We start from the raw sequence: 25614 nt of genomic DNA on the forward strand, positions 1-25614 counted from the left end.
AAGCATTGTTTTACATCCTGACTCATGACATCTCAGGTCATTTCCTTTTACCGTCTACAGCAAAGTTTCTGCCTTTTCTTCCCTTAATGCTGACTCAAAGCCCTGCCACCTTGGCTTTGAGCAAGTGTTGTGTGGGCAGGGTATGTAATATATATATGGCCTTCATCCTGGTCTGGTTGACTGGCTGGCAAAGGCTCTGTTCTGTCCCAGTGGACGTGACAGAACATCGTCCTGATCGAACGAAAGTGCTGTTTTCTGACTTAGGAGTGCTGACATCTCTGTATTTCTTTACCCGACCGTACACCTCCTATTTCCATCCTCCCCAAATCTCATCTCTTTTTCTTTCTCACTGCTGAATTTCTTTTGTCTCTTGCTCTTACCCCGAGATGTGTCTGATTGATGCCCCCCGACCCTCTACGTTCCCCGGGTAGTCGCAGACCTCCGCTCTGTCTGAATGCAGGCGTAAATCATAGGGATTATATTTCTGCTCTCCACCTTTCGTCCATGCTTCTACCGTGGCTCTGCCTCCACTTACTCTCTGCCCTTCTGCTCCTCTTACGTCATCTTTTATCTGACCGCTTCACACCTCGCCACTGGCTTTTTAAATGGTGTTGCGTCGTTAGCCTATGTCACAGCAGCAGGGTGTCTTTCAAGGTTGAACTATATGGATTGATTGGATGCCCTCTTTCTGATTGCCCTTTCTGTTTCAAGTAAAACAAATAATCTATTTATGGTCTTAATCACTCATCCACACATTCATCCACTCTCTGGTGACTTGTCTCTTCCCACACTAATCCTATTAATTAAATATATTAAACATGAATTATAGGATGCACGTGGATCCATTTGTGCTGATATGTAGTGAACCTGACTGGTAGAGAAAGTACAGAGATGTGGGAGCGCGCTTTTAAAAAGGGAGGCAGGGTGAGTATTGTGAGAGATCTGTCGAAGTAATGGTCAGATACGACAGAATTGATTAAAGTTGTGAAAAGGAGAAAAATGTGGTTTCTTTAGCTGCCAGCATCAGTGAGGTATAGATGGCTGGAAGCAGCAAATGTGTTCCAGGACTGTCGCCTTTGAGTCAGCCCCCAAGGGCCTCATAACCAAAAAAATCACATTTATCATGACTCATGACATAATAAAAATCGAAAATAGGTTCACTCTGAGAGAATGCATTTGGTAGTAGTCTGTTTTATTGTTTTTTTATGGCTGATATTTTCTGTGGCATGTCCACTTTATTGAACAGCGAGGAAAAATACTTGTAAAAACCAACACTCACATCTCATGTCTGAGTCTATAGATTTCAACATTATCTCCTTGTTTTAGTTCTCTAGAGAGAGGCGTCTCTGTATACTGTCTATAAACCACCTGCTGTACCTATATGCAGCTCTTCATTAGAAATTAATGACACAATTTGGTGAGAGGACAGGAGAGACTAGCTGAATCCTATATTTGGAAGATGATGAATTAATTTGTACAAAAGACTCTCATGATCGCTTGCACACACAGATGAGCAGAGTCAAGAGAGTCTCTTAGTCTTATTTGGAAGCTACTATATAAGAAATATACATGTAAGATGTTAATAAAGTTGACTATTTACAGTTATATGTAAACAAGGGTCCCCTTTTTACAAAACCCACTTGGACCCCTGTGAGCACAAATCAGGATTTTTCATATTATGAGTCAGTGGTCTGTTTCAGGATATTCTACACAAAAAACTGTATGACCAGTCACAGGATGTGGGTTTGATTCATCTATCCATCCATGTGTCTCTGTGGGTGTCCTGCATGCCAGCAAAATTAGTGTTCACTCTTTTGTGCTGTCATCCCAATATTGTGGACAATTTTAATAGTTTGACTGATAAGCAGAAGATCCAGCCTTCAGTTTCTGCTCAGGGACACAGGATTGACTCCCACTGAACATTCTCCCAGTGGCCGTCAGACCTACTGGTACTTCAGGGCTGTCAGGCAGAGTGACACAAACAACCAGGAGAGAAAATGAACCAGATTGGAGACTAAATAGGAGCGAGTCCCTCCTCCCACACCCTCTGATGTCTTTTGATCGGATCTTGCATAGGTTTTATTTCGGTCCGCCTCGGAACGGGTGACCCTGTCAGGGAGAGAATTTCAGCAGCATCTAAATCAGGCCTTGTTAAAACCCGAAAGCTCGTCTTGTACAAAAATGAGTGCTGATCTGGAATCTTGAATACTTTGAATATTGATGCAGGAGTGACCTTGAAGAAATCTAAATATGCTGATAGAGAAAATAGACTGCATGCTCATCTGGGCCTGTGATAAAGTGATAGATTGCAGGCACACTGGAAGATGGAATTGTTCAGCTGCTGTTGAGTCACAAAGGGCTGTTTTTGTACCTTTGAATTGTTCACCCTTCATCTGTGCACAACTCCCATTTGTCTTCTTCCTCAATATCTCCATCCACTGTTCATTTCTGCTGCTCTTCAACACTTTCTAACAGCAGCGGGCCACTTTTTCCTCTTAACAAATGCCTGACAGAGGGATCCATACTTCAAGCTGATGAGGAGTGAGCAGTGGGGGAAGTACGTGTGTTCATGATGGTGGACAGGCGCTTGAAGAATGCATCGATACAAGACGTATTGCCCTCCCAGTTGTGTCACTGTACTGTTTTGTTTTAAAAGGTCAGCATTCTTGTTTGTTTTCCGTTCTCGCAGCACTGCATCCTCATTTGCATGTACGCTCAGTAAAAGAACAGTGTGCTCTCCCTCCGTCCCTCCTTCCCTCCCACTCCCTCCCTCTCCCTCAATGTGCCTTTATATCTGTCGCTCATACAAATACACACCTTTTTGTGCACAAGCAAGTGTGTACGCGGCCTGACGGCAGGCTCTGTCGAAGCAGCAGAATACTTAATTACCCAACTTTATCACCATTATTGTAGCCACTCACTGTCTGCCAGGCTAATTATGACCGGAGCTATCCGAGGAGCCGGCTGGTCGTGAGCCGAGCCAAGTGCAGAGTGAAACGACTCCACAGACACTTTGTCTCTCTCGGATGCTAAGAATACCTGGTAATAACGTATTGGTCTGCAAATTTGCTCACGTGTATATTCACAAGCTTGTGCGGGTGTGTTTTCCTGTGATGGCTGCACATTTTTGAACTGCAGTTTAAGGTGCACATGTTAAAGTTAGATGAGGTTTGGCATTTGGGAAACATTTCTTCTCGTGCACACCTCAAGGTGACCCGGTCGCCATTGTTCTCATTTACCACAGGCATGCTGTAGATGGCAACTCCCAGAGCTGATGAATGATCCCAGATAAACACCCAGGAGTCACCACAAACAGAAAATCAAACGTATCAATAAGGCTCAGAGATGGATGGTATCAATGCGTGGCCTCCCACCATCCGACGATATGTATGGTAGTCTGTGTGCAGCTCACGTGTGCTGTATGAAAGCTGCATGTTTGTTTCGTAAACACCATTAATTCTGATGGGAAGGGGGATACCCACCTGAGCTTGTGCCTCTCATGCAGCAGCTACCCTTTGCATTTGCTCCAGGTCCACTTTATCTTTATAAGTAGCAAATTGGAAAGGGTTAATTCAATTCCCAGCAGGCCGTGACTGAGACTGGTAACATTAACTGTCTCCCTCTTTCTCTCTTTTGCTTTTGCCACTTGCTCTCTCTTGCTATGTTCTCCTCTTCTTTGTTTCTGAAGTCTAATTACTTTTAGAGAGTGGCTTTACTCAGGCCATAAATAATGAAAAATCAAGCCTGTCTCTTGGTGTGGTTGGAGAACAGTGGGGGGCCTATGGTTCTCCCTTTTGAAAAGATTGTGTGCAGCCTTGCTTTAGTGAGATATCAGTGAGACTGTGGGTATTTGAGGGGGTGTGCCCAGACAGAGAGAGACCAGACAAACATCTGGAAATATCCTAAAATTGGCATTGGGATTAATTTTCTCTCTCTTATAAATTGCCTCTAAACCATCACATGTGATGTAGGTGTGTGTGTGTGGGTGGGGGTGTGTATGTATGGATTCCTGTGAGAGATAACGATAGGTGGCTAGAAGAGGGGGGAAAAGTGAGACTGGTCACCGGAGAGGTAACTAAATTACTTCCAGCTTCATTTCATTTACCCTGATGAGTTCTGTCAACATGGCTTGACCGATGGCTGTGTGACGAGGTGAGGGCAGTGGTGCAGAGTGTCTGCCTGTGTGTTTCAGTGCATCTCATATGTAGAGATGTTCTAATAACGATACGGCAGAGAATGCTGGGTCGCTCATCTGCGAGTATGGGAATATATGTCCCGATCAGATACTACGTGGTATTATTAGTTCCACCTAGATAAAACTGCAATTATTTGGAAATCACGTCTTCGTCGCCCCAAACTGCAACTGGCAAGTCCTGTTTCTAGAGCAGGAAGAAAAGTTTTCCATTAGTGTTGCTATTTGGCAATATTTTTTGCTGGAAAGAGTAAAACAGAGGTGTGCTATTTGAAGGAGGCAATCATTTTGTATTCCTCTTTTTCAGTTTAGACTGTCAAACTACATAGTGTAGTTCCACGTATTTCACTTTCAAAGGGTTTAACCTGAGTAAGGCCATACAGTAATGATAGCAACCATCACTTCCATACAGGGTTAGTAGCACACAGTTGTTCAAATATGTTTAGTAAGTTGATATATTTTTTAAATGTACTGGTATCAGATCTGTACTCGGTATTGGCCGATACACAATGTCCAGGTATCAGAATCAGAAAGGGAAAAATGGTATTGGCCTATTTCTATCTAGCCTATGTGGACTGTATTTGTATGTTACACTTTACTACATGTAGTAATGCGTAAGTGTGGGTATGTCCATGTTGCACTTCTGTGTGTGTGTGTTCATGTGTAAGATGTGTCCACTTAAGGGCTTTTTGATGAAGACTGACGAGCGTCCGCTTCGCTTCCCTTCATCTCGGGGGTCTCGTCGGTGCGTTGAGGAAGTGTTCTGGTGGGGAAATGGAGTGGGCAAGAACCAATGCAAGTCGATTGAGACAAGGCTGATGGACGACAGAATGTCTGGGTGTGTGTGTGTGTCAGTATGTGCGTGAGTGTGTGAGGCTGATGGAGGGTGATGGTGGGAGTGAGACTTAACGAGGAGGAAAATAAGCTGAGCAATCTCTGTCTGTCCTCCCTCTACCTTCCAATGACTTATTCACATACACACACCCACACACACACTTACATGCATCTTGGGAGACCACGACTGAACTACCTGACCACTGAGTCCATCCCCCGTCCAGTTATCATCATCTCTCTCTCTAGTGAGTTAGTGAGAGATAATGGAAAAATGCTGCCATTTAAAACATTATAGGTTAGACAGGATCACATGAGGAGGTTGTTTGTGCCTTTTAGCTGCTCATCCCACATTCAAAATGGAAATGATCCCAGTGTGTGGGTTTCAGCAGCAATGTTGTTTTTGCTCTCCCTCACACTTCCGTTTCGTGTGTGTGTGATACCGTGTGATCCTGTACTTATACCTTTGTGAGGACCATTTTAAAAATATACCCGAGTGAGGACATTTTGGAAAGTGGGGACGTTTTGACTGGTCCTCACTTTTCTAATGGACTGTTTGACGGTTAAGTCATTTAATTTGGATGGTAAGGGGAAGCGGCTAGGGAATGCATTTTGCCTCACTAAGACGTGTGTATTTGTGTATATGTGTGTACAGGTATTTTCACTAAACTGTATTAGATCGACAGTTGTTTTACACTGTTATTGGTTTCAAAGGTGGTAGAACTTAAATTTGAATTCAAGCGTTAAAGAGATCTTGTGTGAAATTTTGTGGACTAAGCTTGTAGATGTCTAATCGCTAACACACACAAATTAAAACAATAAAGTAAAGAATATATAATAAACAGTGAATTGACCTTGACCTGTTATAGTAGGGAAAGCACAGCTTTGCACTGGAACTGGTAACTTCTCGCGGTGTCGTTTGGTAATAATTCATTTTTTTGTCAACAGTAATCTGCTCTGGGATGGTACTTCAAGAAAAACTGACACTTTGGAACCATTTTAATTTGTCTGGTTCCAGCAACTCTGTAGCCACAAGTCCTCTTCACAAATTGTCCTTCTGAATAAGGTTTCATCTTCTTAGCAATTAGCTCTCTAACTTTAAAACTTCTGTGACTGACTGGTCTCTATCAGAAGAGGGTCTCGTCGTTAACGACATGACAGTTGCTGAGTGTGTTTCATTCAGCGTCACTGTGACTTGAGATATACAGCCTGAAAGGATCACCCTAAAGGACATGTTAATCTACTACTATGACATTGAATTTGTGAAATTAGTTGCAGGCTGTATCAAACTGTCTTGCTGGCTGAGTACTGGCTTGAGATTGGAGGTTCCCCAGCCTCTCTCTTCAACAAACCTTTTGACCACTGAGAAAATAGCAGGTTATTCTTAATGCCACTTTAAGTAAGAACATAAAAGAGGAATTACAAAATAACTACTGAACAACATTTCTCCTAATAAACCATGAGGCTGTTAGGAGTTCTTGTCTTCAGATGTAGTTGTGTGACAGTGTCGGTTCTATCAATGTCCTTGAAAACAGTTTCAAGGTTCCTGACCTATTTTTGGGTTTTGCAACTCACATCACTCAGGCAGTGACAAGCTAGCAACTCACACACACAGGGCAGGTCTATATGCACACATGCAGAAGTGCATATTCATCCACGCTGCGAGTGGAGCCTCCCAGGTGTGTCATCCTGCTGCCAGCCTGAGTCTGCTGCACCCCGGAGACACTAGCTGATGAAGTAGCAGATAGAAAACCTCTGAACTGAACACGACAGAGAGAGAGAAAGAAAGAGAGAGTATGGAAAAGGCATTTTGCCACGGTCATGCAGAGGATAGTCGGTCCAGTTCGTGCCAGCAAACCTTTCTGCTCTCTTCTGTACTGCTGCCTGTTCACCACAGGGACCTCTACTTCATCCATCCATCTTTTTCTCCTCTATCCATCTACCTAACTTCCTTTTATTCTTCCTATTTTCATCTGAATATATTGATTTACTTGTTCCTCTTTCTTTTTACCTGCCTCATCATATGTTCTCTCTTCGTACAGACAATAATAATTATAAATTCAACCTGCATTGATCTCTGCACCTCTATTCATTATCCCTTCTTCCTGAAAATCTAAAAGCACTTACTATTAATGGCTCCTCCATTTATCTCTCTTTCCCTTCCCTTGTGTTGCCCCTTACCCACCACACACAAACACACAGTGCTCTCTCTCCATATCTTGTTTGTTTAGCCCAGCCACTGTTACATTCAGATGGGTGAGCCGGTGAAATGGTTTGCATATCATGTTACCTGCATGATTTGAAACCTGGTCTGCCACAGGAGGTGTGATTTTAGATTATTGATGAGGCTCCACAACACTTTGTCTCTCCCTCCATCACGTGAACAAACGAACAGAGGGGGGTCAGTGAGTGAGCAAATGGCCCACTGTAACACTGCACTGACAAATGAGGCTGATGTAATGTGGTATCAGTTTTAACAATCATGCATTCATTATTGCTAAAGTGGCTGTAATGACACCATAATCAGCAGACTAATTGAGTGTCATTACAGGGGGATGCTGTGGCAGTGTTCTCCCTACACATGGCTAATGTCACTGTCACTTATTGAGCAGAGGGTCATAAAATCACAGATGAAACATGGAAGCTGTGACTTCATCTTTCGCAACTCGGTTTTGGTTGCATTCATAATGTTGAACATGAAACACCAGGAAAGAAAAAACAAAGGCAAACTTCTGTCAACTACCTTTTATAGGGTCATGTTAAATGTGACTATTTGAAACACCCCCATATACCTGCCTGCTAATTGTGTTGTAAAAGATGATTCATTGATTTAGGACATTTGACAGCTACAACTATTGAATGCTTTTCTAACCAGCTGGCTCTTTTGTTTGCAGGTGGTGGTTTAGAGGGAGCTCCAGTGATTCTTCGTCTCAACCAGGAACATCTGTCTGTGATGTCAGCACAGCTGGATGAACTTGGTGAACAAGACTCGACTTGATGAAGCCACTTTTACTTTGTGACTGACAAAAACTTACCTTCTGAGTCATTTTCTACCTCTCACTGCTTGTCTTGTCAGGAGAGGCAGTTTTCTGAAGAGATCATCCCAAAGGGAAACAGTGAAAGTAACTTATTACAACACCTGACAGCTCTCTGACCTACTTATCACGCTTCAACGAGCTGAGCTGAAGGAAAAACTTTGCATTTAGCAGGTGCCACCAGGGAAGGTGTTGCGCTGTTTTATATTCAGGGCTATTGATCCACTGACCTCCTGATCTAATTAGTCACAAACAAACGCCCAAGCATATGAACACCTGGTGTTGCCGGTCTCTGTAGACGCTTTAAATAGCCTTGTGAACACTTGTCTCTGGCTCTTACTTCAGTGACATAGCACACACACAGACAGTGATCAGAAGGGTGTTTGTGTTTGGATTAGCAGGGGGCAGTGTCACATCCTGTCTACATTGAGTGAGGGTGAGAGCTGAAGTGGCTCTGATAAAAACGAAAAAAACCTATACCTGCCCGAGGGTAGGCCACTAAAGCTGGACGCCACAGAGTTTGATTAAATCGCTTCCTCGAAATGTGCGAAACTAAAAAGTAGTCCATGTTAAATGAAAAGTGCGTGTGTGCATATTCATGTGTGTCTGTCACATTGTCGGAGCAGATTAGGGCTGGGCCCGTCTGGGTCATGTCACTCTGACTGACCTAGATTTGATTTAATGTGTGTCCCGCTGTGATCACAACACACACATCTATTACTGTAGTCCTCTACTTGTTAACTACCTGCTAACTTAGGCTACCTAACTTCATCAGCCAACAAACAGGGTCCACAGTATAAAACCTGTGCAGCATCTTTTTTCATTAAGCCTCATATTAAGGTCTCAAGTTTGGCCTCTCTCATCACGCTGCCCCTCATGAGCACGTTCCCTTCGTACTCCGCAACTCCTCCCAACACACCAACCATCCAGTCAGTGTGTAAACCCTGCCTTCGGGTCCCGTGGAGGATGAACGATGTGCCCACCATTGACTACGAGTTGCTGCTGTCCCCAGCCAGCTCCTCCCTCCCCGGCAGTCCTGGCGGTGGCAGCAGCAGCCCCCCTCTGACCCTGGTTGGGGTGGACAATGAGCAGCGCACCGCCTTGGCCTTCGTAGGCCTCCTCATGCTTTTCCTGGTCTTCCTGCTGGTCAGGTGCTTCAGGATCCTGCTTGACCCCTACAGCCGCATGCCTGCATCATCCTGGACTGACCACAAGGAGGGGCTGGAGAGGGGTCAGTTTGATTATGCACTGGTGTAGGGTGGCCTGTCAACAGGGTGTAGAAGAGGGAACATTTCAAAGTACAGAGACACAATCTTTTATGGCATAGTCTAGTTCAGAGATGATGATGGTCAGTGATGATGCAGGGTATACTAAAGTAGGTTTACCTGATGTTACTGCAGTCTGTGCACTGGTGTAAATATGAGGCTGCTGTACCTTATCCAACCATAACCAGATTGATCCAACAAGAACCACACCCTGCAAGCCAAACACTCATCCAAGCCCAGAAATAATAAGCTGCACAGCTGCCTTAACATGAACTAATGTATGAGGCGAACATGCCGCCACATTACAACTTCACCTTTAGGGCTAGTTTTTCCAAATTCGACTTGTCAGATTACGACATAGTTTTGAACCTCAAAGTTGCATTCATGATGAGAACACGCAGGAAAGACACAGTTTACACTTAAGCAGATGCCCCTTTAAATGAACCAAGGTCCATTACAAAGCCTCCATATGTTGATGTGCTGATCCTGCAGCACAAACCTCACGTGTGTTTTGATTTCGGACACTGAGCAGCACCAGACGAGCTCCAGATGCTTTTTTAAGGCCCGAGCACGTAGTTTATGTGTCCATAAAACCTTGTCTGTGTATGTTTTGTGTGTTACTGTGTCTATAACTGAGAAGCCATATTGAAACTATATAATCTCTTACACTGCAAGTAGAATTTAGGTTCATTGGTTGTGTCCGTTGCTTTAGTCAGCCTGCCAAGTGTGGTGATGAAGCAAACAGCGACTTTTAGGGGAAAAAAGCTTTATTTTTCTATTCCTGACTCAAGTTTAAGAGTCTCCTTTTTGCTATCTTTCTGTCCTTCTCCCACCGTATCGATCCTTAGACTGTGGGTCTTCAGAGGTTGTCGCAAAGCAGGTAGCTTTGCTCGTTTGTGTTTTGTAACCACAGATTTTTCTGACTATCTGCTTTGTTTTTGATACACTGTGTTGAAATCGGTGAAATGAAAAGAATTCCTCCTTCAATTACTCTTTAATTTCCACTGATAGCTGGACTGTGTGGAGGGTGAGAATGAAATAAAAATGATTACTACTACTACTTCATCATGTGTCACATTTGTCAGCCACAAACATGGTGAGAAAAGGAAAGAAAACTCAGGCACACAAGTGTTAAAAATATAACCCACAATACTTTATTGCCATTTATGTCATTAGACAAAAAGTGTACAATATGATATGAATCACTCTGATCTTACAGACTGCCGTTTGGTTTCTTTGGTTTTTATTTTGCACAAATATTGATCATATTAAAAGCTATCTCATGAAGGCTGACTGATTTATTAATCCTCGACTAGTAGATGTGCGACTGTGATGATTGTCGTATCTGACTTTGGTATGAACATGTTTCAGGCTTGTGCTGAACATTCCAACTACTGAAACTTCAGGCTCCTTGTTTTCAAAAGCACGCGATACTTCGATGCAAGCAGATGACGAAAGCATTGTTTCAAGTTTGACACTGACGCTGAGATACAGTAAGCACACGCAGCACACTGCCTTTTTCTTTCTTTAAACATAGTGGCAAATAAAAGAAAAAATACAAACTGACAATAAAGATACAAAGTATACAAAGGTTCCCAGGTTAGAAAATGGTTATGAGTTATAAACATTGCCTCGGCTGTGGGACAGTGCAGCGACCTAGACTGTTAAGAGAAAAAAAAATAGCGTTTAAGCACAAGACATCCAACATGGAGATGGTTTTGATGAGGTTGTACAGACAGTGTGTGATAATAGACAATCGGAATGTTGATTATCTTAAAGTCTGTATTCTAATTTCTTTTTTGATTTGACTGATGCCTGTGGTTTCTAACAATTCAGTCAGTGATGCCTCATTTGCTTATTTGTGGTTTTGCATCTTTTTATCCCCCTCAACAAAACAAAGTCAACAGCACTAAAGCTCTTCAGTCTTGAATTCACTGTGAGTATTTGATTTGGCAGCCTTGACATTTCAAAAAAAAAGTCAACATTTCACTTAAAAATATACAATTTAATTTTCAAGAAGCAAGTTTGATAATATTGTTTTTTCAGCAATGAGACAATACAAAAGACAGACGAACGACAACAAAAAAACCTAGCAAAAAGAAATGTCACTTTTGCAATCCAGATTCAAGACTGCACTTTCTTTGTACAGCGTAAGAGATGGTCTTATCTAGCACCTTTTTTCTCTTTGAGAGAAAAACTAATCATGAGAAATGAAAGATGACCTGACCTGTGTTTTTTTTATTTTATTTGTGAGGTTGTGTTCACCTGTGCGTGCCCTTACACTGTAAAGCACTACCTTTAGTTACAGCTTAGGTAATGTTGACATGTCATGTACCTTTGAGACCATTACTGTGTTGTAAACAAGGCTCAGACCTCAGACATCAAGCTCGTGGTAAAGTCAAAGAAGTCAGATAAAGTCAGCTTATTGTCAAGTTCAGCCACCCAGCACCGGCCGTCAGCTACTGCACCGTTCTCCTGCAGCGTTTGTGTTCAGGAGAAGCTATAAGCGTCTGACAGCTGACGAGGGAACAAAGACTTCATGAGGAAAAGCTGCTATCAGGTCAAAAACCAGTGCACCTGAAGTCTTACATCCCTTAAAGGAGAAATACAAACATGACCTGATCTATCTTCTTTTAAGTCTACAGGCTACTAACTGATGTGATCCCTGCTCATGATGGATGCTGAGGGACACTAGCACCCTCTTTTGTTTTAACACCAGCATCACAGCATGGTGTCCACGCTCTGCGAGAGGTGCTGAGGTAACCACACATGACGGCACGCACACACGCAAACATGCTGATCCCTGCTTGCCGCTGCCTGCAGGTAGGACAATAGTCAGTCACAACAGAGCAGAACGCAGCTCGCTGTCCTCTCTCATCTGAAAATGGGTGTGGCATCCAGCTATGGACGTAGGAACCTGAAATGCTGTGTAAATGTTGCAGTCCTTCGTGTTAACATTTTTCAAACAGCACAAATACATTAAATGACAAACTACAATACTGAGCGGGGCAGAGGTGATAATCCTTCTTCCCCAGTGTTGTGATTTTTTTGGATTTTTTTTTTGCAAGATGACAGAGAGGTGAGAGAGTCCTCGGACCACCATGATGGCACCTGACCCCTGATCTTTAGCCTTAATATTCTATTCTTTATAATAGTAAAAGAAAAAGACTTCACTTTAGCTCCTGCTCAGTGATTTAAATACCACCCTACATGCTGCATAAAGACAGTTTTGGCCACTCTCAGCACCTCTTTTTTTTTTGCTTGTCTACTAAAAGTGCTTCATGGACTTGCGGGCCACCTGTCTGCTGTGTCGTGTGGTCCGAGCACAAACACACCTCTCTGCCATCTCCTCCACTGGATCTCTCCATGGAGAATGAGTGCTAGATCAGGAAGAGGTGGAGGGAGCGCTAGAGGGTAAAAAACAAAAACAAACATGAACATATAATAGCATGAACAGTAACAAAGTGGTGGTAGAGTTGGGCTGATTGACTCAGTTTTTCATAGCCCTTGATTAACCCCCTGATGGTGGGGATGGTCTTGCAGGGGGGAGCTGGGAGGAGGAGTTACTGGATAAAAAGGGGGGCAGGTTAAAACTCTCAGGCTTCAGGAATCAGTCCAGGGCGAGGCACACTCTGAGCTCAGTGCAGGTGGATGTGGAGCTTGATGCGCAGGGCGTCTCCTATTTCTCCTTGTAGGTAGTCACTGTCATGCTGCTCCTCCAGCTGGTGTAGTCTTCGGGGCCCAAACAGCGGCAGGCTGGCGATCTCCAGCCGGTAGGAACCTAGTGGGGGCGGCCTCTTTCCAAGTCGAAGCACGCTCTTTCCGTCGCGGCGCTCCAGCAGGCGGAAGTGTTCGTTTGCGTTGCCGTGGGTGATGACATAGCGTACGTGGTGCTCCAGCGGCTGCAGGGCGGGCAGGAGCTCGAGCAGAGGCTCCTTGTTGCCCAGCGAGGCCAGAGAGAGGTTCATGGGGATGGAGGCCTGGGTGTCCACGCTGGCCATGCTCACTGCTGGCTCCTAGAGCGAGGACAAAGACAGAGGGATCAGAGGTGAACCTTTCCTGACCCTGACTCAAGTGCAAATCATGTTCACAGAGGAGGTGATGCATTAAAGTATTATTCACGTTATCCAGCAGACGGCAATAAATCATTTTGATCCATTAAGAGTAACCAATTCAAACAGCGGAAGGAAAAAACAACTGATTAGCAAACTAGCTAGCATCCCATTAACTTAAAGGATATCTCTGGAAACTATGTTGGAAACATTTTTGATGATGCAAGTACATACAAGTGAACAAAATAGTCGGTCTAGTCGTTTTTTTGACATTTTAAAGAATAGTTATATCTTTAACACATGTACCTGGTTAAGCTCATTTCCATCAGTGTTGCGCTTGTGTCGTCCATTCTTTCCACCTCCGTTGATCTTACACTCGTAGCAGGCCTCAGGAGACAAGCTGTCGTCCTCTTCACCCTCCCCAAACTGGCCTGAGAAACCTGAGCCTGTGATACAGTGACTGGAGGGAGACAAACAGAAAGGTCAGTGTGGTCAGCATGAGGAGTGAATATCATGTCACATTTAATGCTCCCTGCCCAAGAAACATTGTCAAAACCAGGGATTAGTCAAAAACTGTCCACTGACACCACTATTCCTGTAACTTTGTTCCTCACCCCTGTCCAGCTCTGTAGAAACCTCCAGGGCAGCCACACAGGTAGCCTCCATCTGTGTTGGAGCAGCCGTAGACACAGGGGTTGCTGCCTGTGGAACATTCATTCACATCTTGGCAGCCGCTTCCGCTCTGCTCAAAGTCAAAGCCAGAGGGACACACACACTTGAAGCTGCCCAGTGTGTTGTAGCAGGAGGCGGAGCCGCAAACTGTTCCTCCCTGACACTCGTTCTCATCTGCAGGGGAAGTCAAAAATCTTGCATGACGCAATACGACAAACACAAGAAAAATCACATCTAAAAATTTGCCCATATGACTTTATCCCATTTCATAGGTGTTTCTTCCAGCAAACTGATTTTATGAAATTATCATTTTATTTTAAAATGTCCCAGGTGTACAATGTGATAAAATATGGACTATAAACTGCAAAATGTACAAAAATATGGGTTAACTTTGTCTCATTACAAACTAAATAAGATCAATTAGGCAAATTTATTCATAATGATGATGCATTTCAAAGTAACAGGTACTTTTGATTGTTTATCAAAAAGTCATTGATTTTAGCATTATACTATAGACGAACGTAGTTGCAAAAAGTTTTTGTTTATTATTGTCATGACATCAATCTCCCAGGCTGAGTAAGAGTAACTCACCGACACACTGGTTCCACTGGTAGTGCTGCACGTAGCCCTGAGGACAACCACAGCGGAAACCTCCTAGCATGTTCTGACAGCCGTGCTGACAGCGGTGGTTGCTGCCACATTCATCCACATCTGAGGAGGAGAAGAAAAATAAAGACTTTTCAGTCATAAGACTAAGTGCAAACAGACTTACAAACACCTCGGCTCAACTCTCAGAACCACACCCAACCGAACATTAGAGTTAATGGACCTGCTCACCCTCACACTCCACGCCTGTGCTGTCCAAAGAGAAACCTTTGGAGCATTCACAGTTGAAGCTGCCAGGCGTGTTGACACAAGCGGCTCGGGAACCACACGCACTGCTCTGAGCCGAGCACTCGTTGTTGTCTGGAAAGAGAAAAGGCATTTTTTTAAAAAACTTTGTTTGACTCTCGTCCTTCAGACAAAACCTTTTTATTTGCTTGCAGAGGAACACTTATCAACTCCTGTCTCTTGCTCACCGATGCAGGCAGTCTGGTGCTGGGTGAAGCCGGGAGGACACTTGCAGGTGAAGCCTCCGATGGTGTTGACGCAGAGGAACTGACAGTTATGCTGCTTGGTTGAACATTCATCCAGATCTGGAGAGAAAGAAGCACAAACACCATATTACATAAAGAGATGAAAACATGGAGCTGGTAATAAATCATTGTTTCAGTATTTCATTTGCAACATACTAAAGCATCGATGATTAAATATTGATTATACTTATCAATATCGTGATGGAATTAACAGAACCCAGCCTGCTTCTTATGAAAAAGATCTTCAAATAATATTTCATATTCTTTATTTATTCATGAACAGCAAATCAATCCTTAGACGCACAAAGAAGTAAATTCAGAGTGCATGTACCTTTGCAGGTCTTTCCATCGGGCTGTAAGCTGTATCCTCTGGGGCAGGAGCACAGGTAGCTGCCTTCTGTGTTTTTACACAGGAAGTTGCAGGGCTTCGGAGACAGAGCGCATTCGTCCAAATCTGAAATTTGCACACGAGAAAATTAAGAATATGGGCAGAGTTGCTGTGGAAAATGATTGTAAATTGATGCCAGTGTCAAACCAAACTGAGAGAAGAAACAGGTGAGCCATACCGACGCAGGAGGTTGCAGTGAAGTCCGTTTTATATCCCACGTTGCAGTGACAGCGGAAGGAGCCGATGGTGTTGATGCACTGACCGTTTTGACACAGATCTGGCATAACCTGGCACTCGTTGATATCTTGAAGTACAGAAACGTTTTAGACAATGATCCGGATCAGACAGCAGCTCACACTAATCATCACATAATTCAGTGAAGTGTTCGTAGTCCCACTAAGCTGATTTATGACAGTGTGTGCTTGTTGTGTGTGCCTAACTCACTTGTGTACTTCCCAAATCCAAAACTGTCTATATATGATAAAACTGTGTAGGCCTGTTAAAGCACTCCTCACCTCTTCCATCAGTGGTGTAGCCGGGTCCGAGGGGACACATCCTCTTGTACTGTACGGTGCCAGGCAGCGGGCAGAGCTCACACTGAGAGCCCCAGCCTCGGCCCATGTTGCAGCAGCATTCAGACTTGGTCACACTGTTCCTGTTGGTGGATGACTGCTGGCACATGGTCTGCAGAACCTCAGCGTAGCAGAAGCCCTTTCGGTTGTCTGAAGGGAAAACAATAGACAAATGAGTGTCTGGAGTTAGACATAGAGCAAAAACAATGGCTGCCCCCTTTTAGAATGTTTCCCCGTCCAGAAGTCAATTTCCCACTTATTCTCTACATTGATTTTTTATCAAATCGCCTGGAACCAAGATGAATGGTGACCGTAAAACCTTTTTTTTGTTGCAAAAAAAAAAGGAAAATGGAAAAAGTCAAAGGTACCAGACTGTGTTTATAATTATTTTACAAATGAAGGAACCTACGTATCCCACAAGCCAATATAAATTATCCCTTTTTAATGACTTCCAGTGTTTCTGCTTGAATTTGAAGATAATTTCCTCATCTTTAAACAAACGCAGGATGTAAGAAAGGGAAGGGAAATTATGTTTGCTCGGTGGTAAACGTAACACAGAACCCTTCAATCATAGCCAATTGAAACCTATTTTCACGGTAAACATTTCTGAACAGCGAGCTCCACGAATTAGAGTCATAGCTATTACACCTGATTGTGAGTAATGTGGAGGTTCTCTGTGACATCATAAATAGAACAAGTTTTCCTGAAGCGCAGTTGATATCATACAGACTTGTGGCTTCTACAGGAGCATATACCATCCTTTCACAATCTTGTAGCTTGTGGTAAGTCTACCTCGGAAAGTTACAATATTATGGCTGATAATCAAAACCTCTTTTCAGAAAATGAATGGGATTTTTACTATTTTACTCCATTTAGGAAAGACATAGTTATTTGTTTATTAAAAACTTGAAACTTGGATCATTCTTCTCGTGTCGTGTACATTTGTTTACCTGACTTTAAAAAGAAAAGTGTTTGCACAGTTTCAGTAATGAAATCTTTACCCCCACAGTCTGATCTTACCGATACATTCAGTTCCAGTGGAGCTTGGCTCAAAGCCGTCGTTGCACTCGCAGCGGTAACTTCCCACCGTGTTGACGCAGCGCCCGTTCTTACAGATGCCAGGCTTGGCACGGCACTCGTTCAGGTCTGCCAGTATGTAGAGCAAAGGATGAGCGGGCGAAGAGTGAAGAAAAATCCAGTGACAGCAGCAGCTATTGTGTGTAGACTGAGGTGAACAACGCATATAAGGAATTTTCTCTCACCCATACATCCCTCTCCGTCTGGTCTGCGCTGCATGCCAGGAGGGCAGATGCACATGAAGTTACCAATCAGGTTTTTGCAGGTCATACCCTTGGAGTCACAGTCGTCGAGACCCTCAGAACACTCGTCCTGGTCTGGGAGGGGACAGGGAGAGATTGCCAGTGAGGAAAGCTACAGCTATGTGACACTTTACAAACAGGAAATCTGCCATGTCCTCTCACCTCTGCACATGCGCTGGTCATCTCGCAGCACGTAGCCAGCAGGACACATGCACTCGTAAGACCCAAAGGTGTTGACACAACGGAAGGCACAGAGCAGAGGATTCTGGGAGCACTCGTTGATATCTGAAACAAAGGGAGAGAGAAGCAGGGTTGTGTCATTCAAGTTTATGATGCAGAACGGCCTTGTGTAAATGTGTCTAGTGTATTGCTTTGTAAATGTCTGACCTTCGCAAGTCATCATGGGTCCAGGCTCGAAGCCCTCCTGACACGAGCACTCAAAACCTCCCACCACATTGGTGCAGGTTCCATTTCCACATGGGTTTCCTATGGAGCACTCATCAGTGTCTGGAAAAGATGGAAAGCAAGGATAGAACAGTAGACAATTAAAAGCAAGCAAACACTTATACTGCACATTCGATTTTAAAGACAGTTACTAACAACTTAACTGTCCAAACCACAAGAGTCACTGCTTTGTGGATGTATGCCTCCAACAACCAGTGCAGTTTCGACCATTGACCACCAAAATAAAATCTAATATGTTTATCCCTGAGTCCAACTGAACATTAGTATCAAATTTGAAGAAACTCCCTGAATGCATTACAGCCCAATCTATTTTCATCCCTCCTCATGAAAATAGATTGGGCTCTAATGCAGTAAAAATCCTAACTCGGGTGTTGGGAAAATAATATCAGACCTGGCTGCTAACATTGATTTCAGTGATACATTCTGAGAGATCATAGTTTCTAAAAAGGAGCCACTGAGCCATCATTTTTTCTGCTCAACTGCTGCAGTTTCATGATAAACATATAAACATGATTCTTCTTATATGAATCACAGGTTAGTAAAACTGATGTATCATATCTGTTGGTAACAAAGTTTTGATTGATAAGTCTGTAGACTGTGTTCTTAGGCTGCAGAAAACATCTCACCGATACAGTTGACTCCACTGTAATCCAGGTTGTACCCGAAGGGACATTCGCAGCGGAAGGAACCATCTGTGTTGATACAGATACCGTTCTGGCAGACGCCTGGGTTATCCAGACACTCATTCATATCTATGGAGAGTAAATACAAATGCATATTTCAAAATATAAATAAGACCCCCACTATCGCCACTTCTTTAGATTCAAGGGTTGTTTGTGTTGCAGCTCTCACCTTCACGAGTATTATCCGGTCCAGGCAGAGCTCCGTGGCCGAAAGGACACAGAGTGTTGAAAGCAGCTGTGTGTCACACACGCACAAAAAGGTCAGCTTAGTTATTTTACAATATGATTGTGTATATCTTAATGACATGTGTGTGTCAGTGATACACACCATCGCTCTCTCGGGGGCACAGCTCACAGGGAAGGCCCCAGCCCTCTCCAGGCATCTTGCTGCAGCAGCACTTGGCCTTGGTGGTGTTGAAAGCTTTTGGAACGGAGCATTTGCCGGCGTCGAATTTGGTGAAGCAGAAGCTCTCTCTGGTATCTGCATAAATAAAAATAAATAGTTCCTGTAACTCTCTTGTTTTTCAGTGGCTGTTTCTGTAATCCATCTTCAAAGCTCTCTGCTGTGCCCTAATGTTAACTAACAGCTTCTCTCACCGTAGCAGCGCCGCTTGTTGTCAGAGAGCACGAAGCCCGGCTGGCACGAGCACTGGAAGCTGCCGGGGGTGTTGGTGCAGGTGCCAAACTGGCAGATGTTGGACTCCTCACACTCGTTGATATCTGGGGAGGGAAACGAGGGCAGAGGTGAGAACAGAGGTGTGTATTCTCAATGTGTTCCTCTTGAGCGTGTGTGTGTGTGTGTGTGTGTGTGTTGGAGCAGATGGTCCGATCACTAAGAAGTTTAATTGTAGGGGTTTATCAGGACTGGCTGTTTATTTAGTTTGTACTGAAGCTTGGCTATTGCTGTGGGTGTGTGTCTTTTATATTCTTGAGGACCAGTTTGACTATTAGACCATAGAGAGTGAGCTCTTTGTTTGGAAAGCGAGGAGGCTTAGGTTGGTTCTCACTTTCTGACCTTTTGGAACTTGCCGACAAAAGCTCCAGCTCAGAGACAAATTGGTATTCGATGTAGTTATTTAGACTGAACTTTGCATAAGGTTTAAGAATTACTTTTAGAGTTAAAATGGGATCAACTCAGGGTAAGGAGGGTGCCTTTATCTTTTTTACCTATACACTGGTCGTTTTGCACTTCATATCCAGGAGGGCAGATACATCTGAAGGATCCATCGAGATTCTGACAAGTTCCTGGAGAACAGGTTCCGGGCAGACTCACACACTCGTTGATGTCTGCGAAAAAACAAAGCCTAGGTGAGAAAATGCTTGTTTGTGTTTTTGTCAGACAAACTTTACTTTTTCATTTAACCGCTTACCAACACAGTTCTTCCCATCTTGAGTATTTTCATAACCCTCGTGGCAGAGACACTGGAAGGAACCGAGTCCATTGATACACTGTCCATTCCTGCACACTTGTCCCTGGAGGGCGCTGCACTCGTCTATGTCTGTATGAACATAAACATTGAAGAGATAAGGACTCTCAGAAATCCATGCTTTTCCTGTGTCTAATTTTCTTTGTTACACAACAAGAGGTAAAATATATACTGTAAAATGTGTCTGATATTTTCGTAAAAAAGCCAAAGAAATGTCAAATCACATATACATTTTTTATTTCCATTTTCATGTCTGTCTAAATATATCACTGCTACAGAAAAGGGTAGCATGTTGTTATTGGATGTTATAGGTGTAATCTTTAATAACATGACAGCACTTGTTGACCTTTAAGAGTAAGCACTAAATGCTGGTGACCTTTAGAGACAGAGAACGGTAAACAATACACACCCATGCAGTCGTTGTTGTGTGTCAGCTCAAAGCCGGGGAAGCAAAGACAGTTGTAGGATCCCACTGTGTTCTTACAGGTGCCATTACCGCACGGCTGTCGGTCACACTCATCAATGTCTGAAAGCAAGAGAAGAAATTATTATTCAAAAAGGTACATTGCAAAGATAGATACTAGATTTTCTAAGAGATTATAAAGCAAAAGTAAAAGTAGTGTTTATATGTGGAGTCTTCTTCTCACCCATGCACATGGTGTGGTCAGCTGTAGCCTTGAAACCATTTTGGCAGATACAGCGATAACTGCCCTGTGTGTCGATACACTCTCCATGGCTGCACACATTAGGAATCTCCTGACATTCATTACGGTCTGAAAGACAGGAAGATTACTGAGAATAGATTAAAATAATTTAAAGAGGTGTAATGAACGATCGTTTCTCAACCAAAGTGTTGATTACATTTTCACTTTATTGTTTGTATTGTTCACTTAACATACAGAGCATTCATAACCTAGAATGGCACTAAGTAGAGCACATACCTCCACCAAAGCACAACAGTCCCCTCATAAAACCACATTTAAAAGTACTTAAAAAAAATATATAACACAATTATAAATATCAGTCCCCGAAACATGCCTCATTCATCAAGATCCATTAATTTTTCTCTGAGAAAGCAACAAAAATGTTGAAAATGGTTAAGAAAAAGGAAAAATAATAAGTCCTGCATCCTCCCCCTGTTCTGGATCAACACCTAAATGTAATGGGATCTTCCTTGGGTCATGTAACATCCCTCCACAAAACTTCATCTAAATTGGTGCAATAGTTTTTGTGATATCTTACTAACTAACAAATGCAGATTAAAACATAACCTCTTTACTACAAACTTATCATCTTTCCCACTGTTGAGTGATAATTTAACAATGGCCTGTCATAAAGGCTGGACTCACCCACACAGGCCCCGCTGGGGGACAGTTTGAAGCCTGGCGAGCACTCGCAGCGGTAACTTCCTGGAATGTTGATGCAGTTGGCGTTACGCTGGCACAGGTTGTCCCCACTGTTACACTCATCAATATCTACACAGGAGGAAGAAAGAGAGACAGCGGTCATCAATCACACGCTCTATAACTGTCTGGTCAGAGCAGACTGTCAGCTTGTGGACAGCAGGAGAGAACACACAGCGGCGCCATTTTGGCTCGTGTACGGTTCAGACAGTCGCTGGCAGGTTCCGCGTGATTTAAGGATCCTGGCAGGTGCTCCCAGTCAGAGCCACTACGCTCGTCTTAACAAGGACATCATTCATGAGGGAAGAAGCAGCAGATTGTTCGCTGAGTAGACAGCTTGTAAAAGTGACTCTCGCTCAGCCAGTGAGTGAGTGTTTCTGTATTTATATGAGTGTGTGTGAGTGTGTGAAATCTGATTGGCCCCTGAAGTGCCCCTGGCCTGTCAGTAGTCTTTAAATACGTTTTGTAAAGATTTTGTAAAGTACAAAATGTGCTTGAACAAGAGACAATGTTCCAATGGTAACAGCTAACAGTAAACAAGGAATTACTTAAATGTGCACCTTAGAATTGTGGATGTTGGACATATAATTGGCCGCTCTATGTATATTGTGCCCATGATTTAGAATACCCCCAGATGCCACTGTGTGTGTTGTGAATGACACAAAGCAAACAGAAGAAGTAAGAGCATGGAAAAATGATTTTTCAGTTCACAGGTGATCCCTTGTCCCTTGTTACACATGCAAGGAACAAAAAGAAGAGTGAGACAGAAAAAAACATGCGTCTGTTCTACCTTCACATATGAGCAATATGTTGTTGTAACTGAAGCCCATCGGACATTCACAGCGGAAGCTCCCGATCTGGTTTATACACACTCCACTGGCGCAGATACCTGGGATCTCCCTGCATTCGTCAATGTCTGCAACAAAACACCAAGAACATTAAAACGATACTCGCTGAATAATGTGCAGATCTGCTGTTTTGACAACCAGTGCTGAACTTACCAATCGGCTTGCCAGTGTGGATGTCGATGATGAAACCAGGAGCCTGGTTACCGCACAGTAACTGGTACTGAGCTGAAAGAGTCGGGACACAAGAGACTCAGTGAACGGAGTAAAACAGGAGTCTTAAGCTGTTTTCAGACATGAACTCCATAGAATGTCCACACCATGGGGTCTGGACTTTCTCCTGAGTTTTCAGGAGACTATCCAGAGATCAGTGCATGTATGAAATAAACTATGCAATAATGTACAAATGCTTGTGTGAGTGTGTGTTGGTCTGTAGTTGTGGTTGCTTGGTGTTTCTCATTGACACTCACAAGTAGCAGGAGTAGGACAGGCCTCGCACGGCTTGTTCCAGGCCTTTCCCACGTTGTAGGCACAGCAGCACATCTTCTTGGTCATGTTGAAGGACAGCTCGTTCTCACACGTGTCGTTAAAGTTGCGGTAACACACGCTCTTCCTCATGTCTGTATGATGAGGAGGACAAATGATATTCTGCACTTAATAACTCATTGATGTAAAGATATTTAAATTACTTTTTCTGTGCACCTTTAGACGAGACAGTGAGAATAAGTGTCTTCTGTCTCCAACTCACCCATGCAGTTGTTTCCTCCATTGACCTGCATGTATTCAGGTGGACACACACAGGTGTAGTTGCCCAATGTGTTGTAGCAGGTACCAGGTCCACAGATCCCGATGTGAGTGGTGCACTCGTCAATATCTGCACATCAAGATATGATGATAGATCATTAGAATAAGTTGTGAGTTTGACTTAGAATAAATCATTCTGTGTAATTTCGGTTCTTACCCTCACAGATGCGAGTCTCCTCATTAAGATAGTAGCCTGCTGGACACTCACACTGGAAACTGCCAAACGTGTTGACACAGTTTCCCCCCTGGCAGAGCCCAGGCAGCTCCTGGCACTCATCAATGTCTAGAAAACACGTTGTTAGAGCGATAGATGTCACATGAATTGATTTTACAATGGCTTGTACAGTATATTGATGGTATAATTCACAAGCTGAGGCCAAAGCTGGTTGTTTACCTTCCAGGATCACAGTGATGGGGTTGGGCCTGAATCCCTCTCCTCCTGGACAGAGAGTCTTGTACTCCGCTACAGAGAAGACAGAATAGTTACAGCAAGTTAGCTTGACTTCCCATTTCACAGAAGATGTAAGTGTAACAACAAATCGGACTATTTAAACTCTAACACGTGGATGTGCATTTGAAATAAATCTAAGTGTCGTTTGAGGTGGCACATACTGGAGTTGGGGGCGGGGCACAGTTCACAGGGGTTTCCCCAGGCTCCGCCATGGGAGCAACAACAGGACGCTCGGGTCACTCCGACTCCAATCTCAGCACTGCAGGAGATTCCTCCATCGCCACGTGCAAGGATATCCAGGAAGCAGTTACCAACACGGGTGTCTGAGGAGGACACATATGATGTTGTGTGAGTCCACAACTGAAATGGACAGTGGTTTTGCCAACTCCTAATCGTCAGATATATATATACAGTATATATATATATATGAACTGTATCATCTGATTTGTCACTATGCTCTTGTAATAAAAATACACTAGTCTCCCATTTTTAGTCATTTAAATAAAGAAAGTTACATTTTCAAACTTTCAATAGTCCACAACAGCCCTACACATGTATAGAGGATGATGCATTTTTCTGTATTTGAAAATTACAATGTTGAGGGTAATGACTAAGGGATAAGATTTTAAACTAAACCATTGCACACATCTTTATATTTCATTCATTTATCTCTTATCCCACACTATATCACTCATGGAGGGAAATATGTTTTTTTTCATAAAGAGCCTCTTTTGTTTGTTTGTCTGCTCTCGGTGTGACTCACCCACGCAGCCAATTCCAGTGGGGTTTAGCTCAAAGTCAGCCGGACAGTTACACATGTAACTTCCTGGAGTGTTCACACACAGTCCGTTGATGCAGTTGACAGGGTCCGCACACTCGTTGATGTCTGTGGTTTAAAGTGACACACACATGTTCAGTGAAACACACCTGATAACGGACAACTTTCTAAATGTATGAACCTATCAGTTTACATACTGATGTTGAAAGGGTACAAGCCAAAAATATGTTTATGTTCTTAGTTAATCAAATGTTTATTAATGCCACAAACTGAGGCTACATCCACGCTGCTGCATTTCAGTCTTTAATCTTATCACTTTTCCTAAGTTTACGCCTGCTGTCCACACTACTCCAGAGTTTTTGAGCACCTACATTCGAAAATGCTGCTGGCCATGTTTTAGTTTAAAAACTGCAGGGCTGCGTTGTAGTCTGGTCGAGAGACGTTTGGAAACGATGATGCAGTCACCCACATTTGCTTCCCGATTGGTTGTCAATCACGACCTGAACTACCAGCGGTGAATGCAAATGCAAAATATTGTAAATATCTTCAGTAACAGTTCCTGTTCTTACTTTTCACCGTTATTTCTTGTTTGTAGTATTTTCTTTAACTAAGCACCAACTGCAGAGTGGACAGTCAGTTTCCTGTTTACACTGGCACACATATGAGTGTACGTACGTGATATATATACGTTTTCATGTGTGTTAGTATGCACAGGGATTATTACTGATGCAGAAACTGATGCTAAAACAGGATTGAACAGATCACTCAAGCAGATCCATCTTAGGCCTTTGCAGAGTTTTGACCTCTTTGGTCTGAACATGTTCAATGGTTATGTGATGCATGAAATTATACTATGATTGACAAAGAAACCCGGCTGTTGTGATTTTAGAGATGAGAAGTGTCAAACTGACCAGTGCAGTTCGCTCCACTGCGGTCCAGCTCGTAACCGTCATCGCACACACAGCGGAACATTCCTGGAAGGTTCTGGCACGTTCCAAACACACAGATGTTCTGGAAATTACACTCGTCGATGTCTGTGGTAAAGACGACAGAGAGAGAGAGAGAGAGAGAGGGAAACTTTTTTTTTCAGTAACAGTACCTAAATGATAAAAGCAGAGAATAAAATGTGACAGAATGAGAGCAGCACCTTGACAGGCTTTGCTGTCCTCCGTTGGTATGAAGCCCATTTCACACTCGCAGCGGTAGCCGCCCGGAGCGTTCAGACACTGGCCGTTCTCACACAGGTTCACGTTGTCCGCACACTCATCCATGTCTGAAACACATCAGATCAATGCA

At 43.4% G+C, this 25614-nt stretch overlaps 2 protein-coding genes across 2 annotated transcripts in view; one reads left to right on the forward strand and one right to left on the reverse strand.

Moving 5' to 3' along the window:
- The first annotated feature begins 8797 nt into the window (after positions 1 to 8797).
- LOC109625615 (cortexin-1) lies at positions 8798 to 9460 on the forward strand. Its single transcript, XM_069522007.1, has one exon. It carries the CDS (start codon positions 8935 to 8937, stop codon positions 9313 to 9315), a length of 381 nt encoding a protein of 126 aa, XP_069378108.1. The 5' UTR covers positions 8798 to 8934; the 3' UTR covers positions 9316 to 9460.
- Positions 9461 to 10454: 994 nt separating this feature from the next.
- Positions 10455 to 25614, reverse strand: part of fbn2b (fibrillin 2b) — a 67335-nt gene continuing 52175 nt past the window's right edge. Inside the window, exons 34-65 of the mRNA XM_069522006.1 lie at positions 25466 to 25591; positions 25230 to 25352; positions 24304 to 24426; positions 23702 to 23863; positions 23484 to 23552; positions 23247 to 23372; positions 23034 to 23159; positions 22756 to 22905; positions 22442 to 22513; positions 22231 to 22356; positions 21387 to 21512; positions 20685 to 20810; positions 20447 to 20563; positions 19981 to 20109; positions 19778 to 19897; positions 19208 to 19330; positions 18939 to 19091; positions 18780 to 18845; positions 18554 to 18679; positions 17850 to 17969; positions 17625 to 17747; positions 17406 to 17537; positions 17164 to 17289; positions 16087 to 16293; positions 15750 to 15875; positions 15515 to 15637; positions 15127 to 15243; positions 14885 to 15013; positions 14639 to 14758; positions 13990 to 14221; positions 13682 to 13835; positions 10455 to 13339 (exon numbers count right to left, since the gene is read on the reverse strand). Of these exons, the coding sequence (XP_069378107.1) occupies positions 12962 to 13339; positions 13682 to 13835; positions 13990 to 14221; positions 14639 to 14758; positions 14885 to 15013; positions 15127 to 15243; positions 15515 to 15637; positions 15750 to 15875; positions 16087 to 16293; positions 17164 to 17289; positions 17406 to 17537; positions 17625 to 17747; positions 17850 to 17969; positions 18554 to 18679; positions 18780 to 18845; positions 18939 to 19091; positions 19208 to 19330; positions 19778 to 19897; positions 19981 to 20109; positions 20447 to 20563; positions 20685 to 20810; positions 21387 to 21512; positions 22231 to 22356; positions 22442 to 22513; positions 22756 to 22905; positions 23034 to 23159; positions 23247 to 23372; positions 23484 to 23552; positions 23702 to 23863; positions 24304 to 24426; positions 25230 to 25352; positions 25466 to 25591 (4376 nt within the window). The 3' untranslated portion in view covers positions 10455 to 12961. The remainder of the gene's footprint in view (positions 13340 to 13681; positions 13836 to 13989; positions 14222 to 14638; positions 14759 to 14884; positions 15014 to 15126; positions 15244 to 15514; positions 15638 to 15749; positions 15876 to 16086; positions 16294 to 17163; positions 17290 to 17405; positions 17538 to 17624; positions 17748 to 17849; positions 17970 to 18553; positions 18680 to 18779; positions 18846 to 18938; positions 19092 to 19207; positions 19331 to 19777; positions 19898 to 19980; positions 20110 to 20446; positions 20564 to 20684; positions 20811 to 21386; positions 21513 to 22230; positions 22357 to 22441; positions 22514 to 22755; positions 22906 to 23033; positions 23160 to 23246; positions 23373 to 23483; positions 23553 to 23701; positions 23864 to 24303; positions 24427 to 25229; positions 25353 to 25465; positions 25592 to 25614) is intronic.

This window comes from Paralichthys olivaceus, chromosome 3 (genome assembly GCF_024713975.1).
Source record: "Paralichthys olivaceus isolate ysfri-2021 chromosome 3, ASM2471397v2, whole genome shotgun sequence".
NCBI classification, from domain to species: domain Eukaryota; kingdom Metazoa; phylum Chordata; class Actinopteri; order Pleuronectiformes; family Paralichthyidae; genus Paralichthys; species Paralichthys olivaceus.

Bases quoted from the DNA above. Each gene is read 5' to 3' on its own strand.
- LOC109625615 (XM_069522007.1), top strand. From the start codon at position 8,935: ATGAGCACGTTCCCTTCGTACTCCGCAACTCCTCCCAACACACCAACC.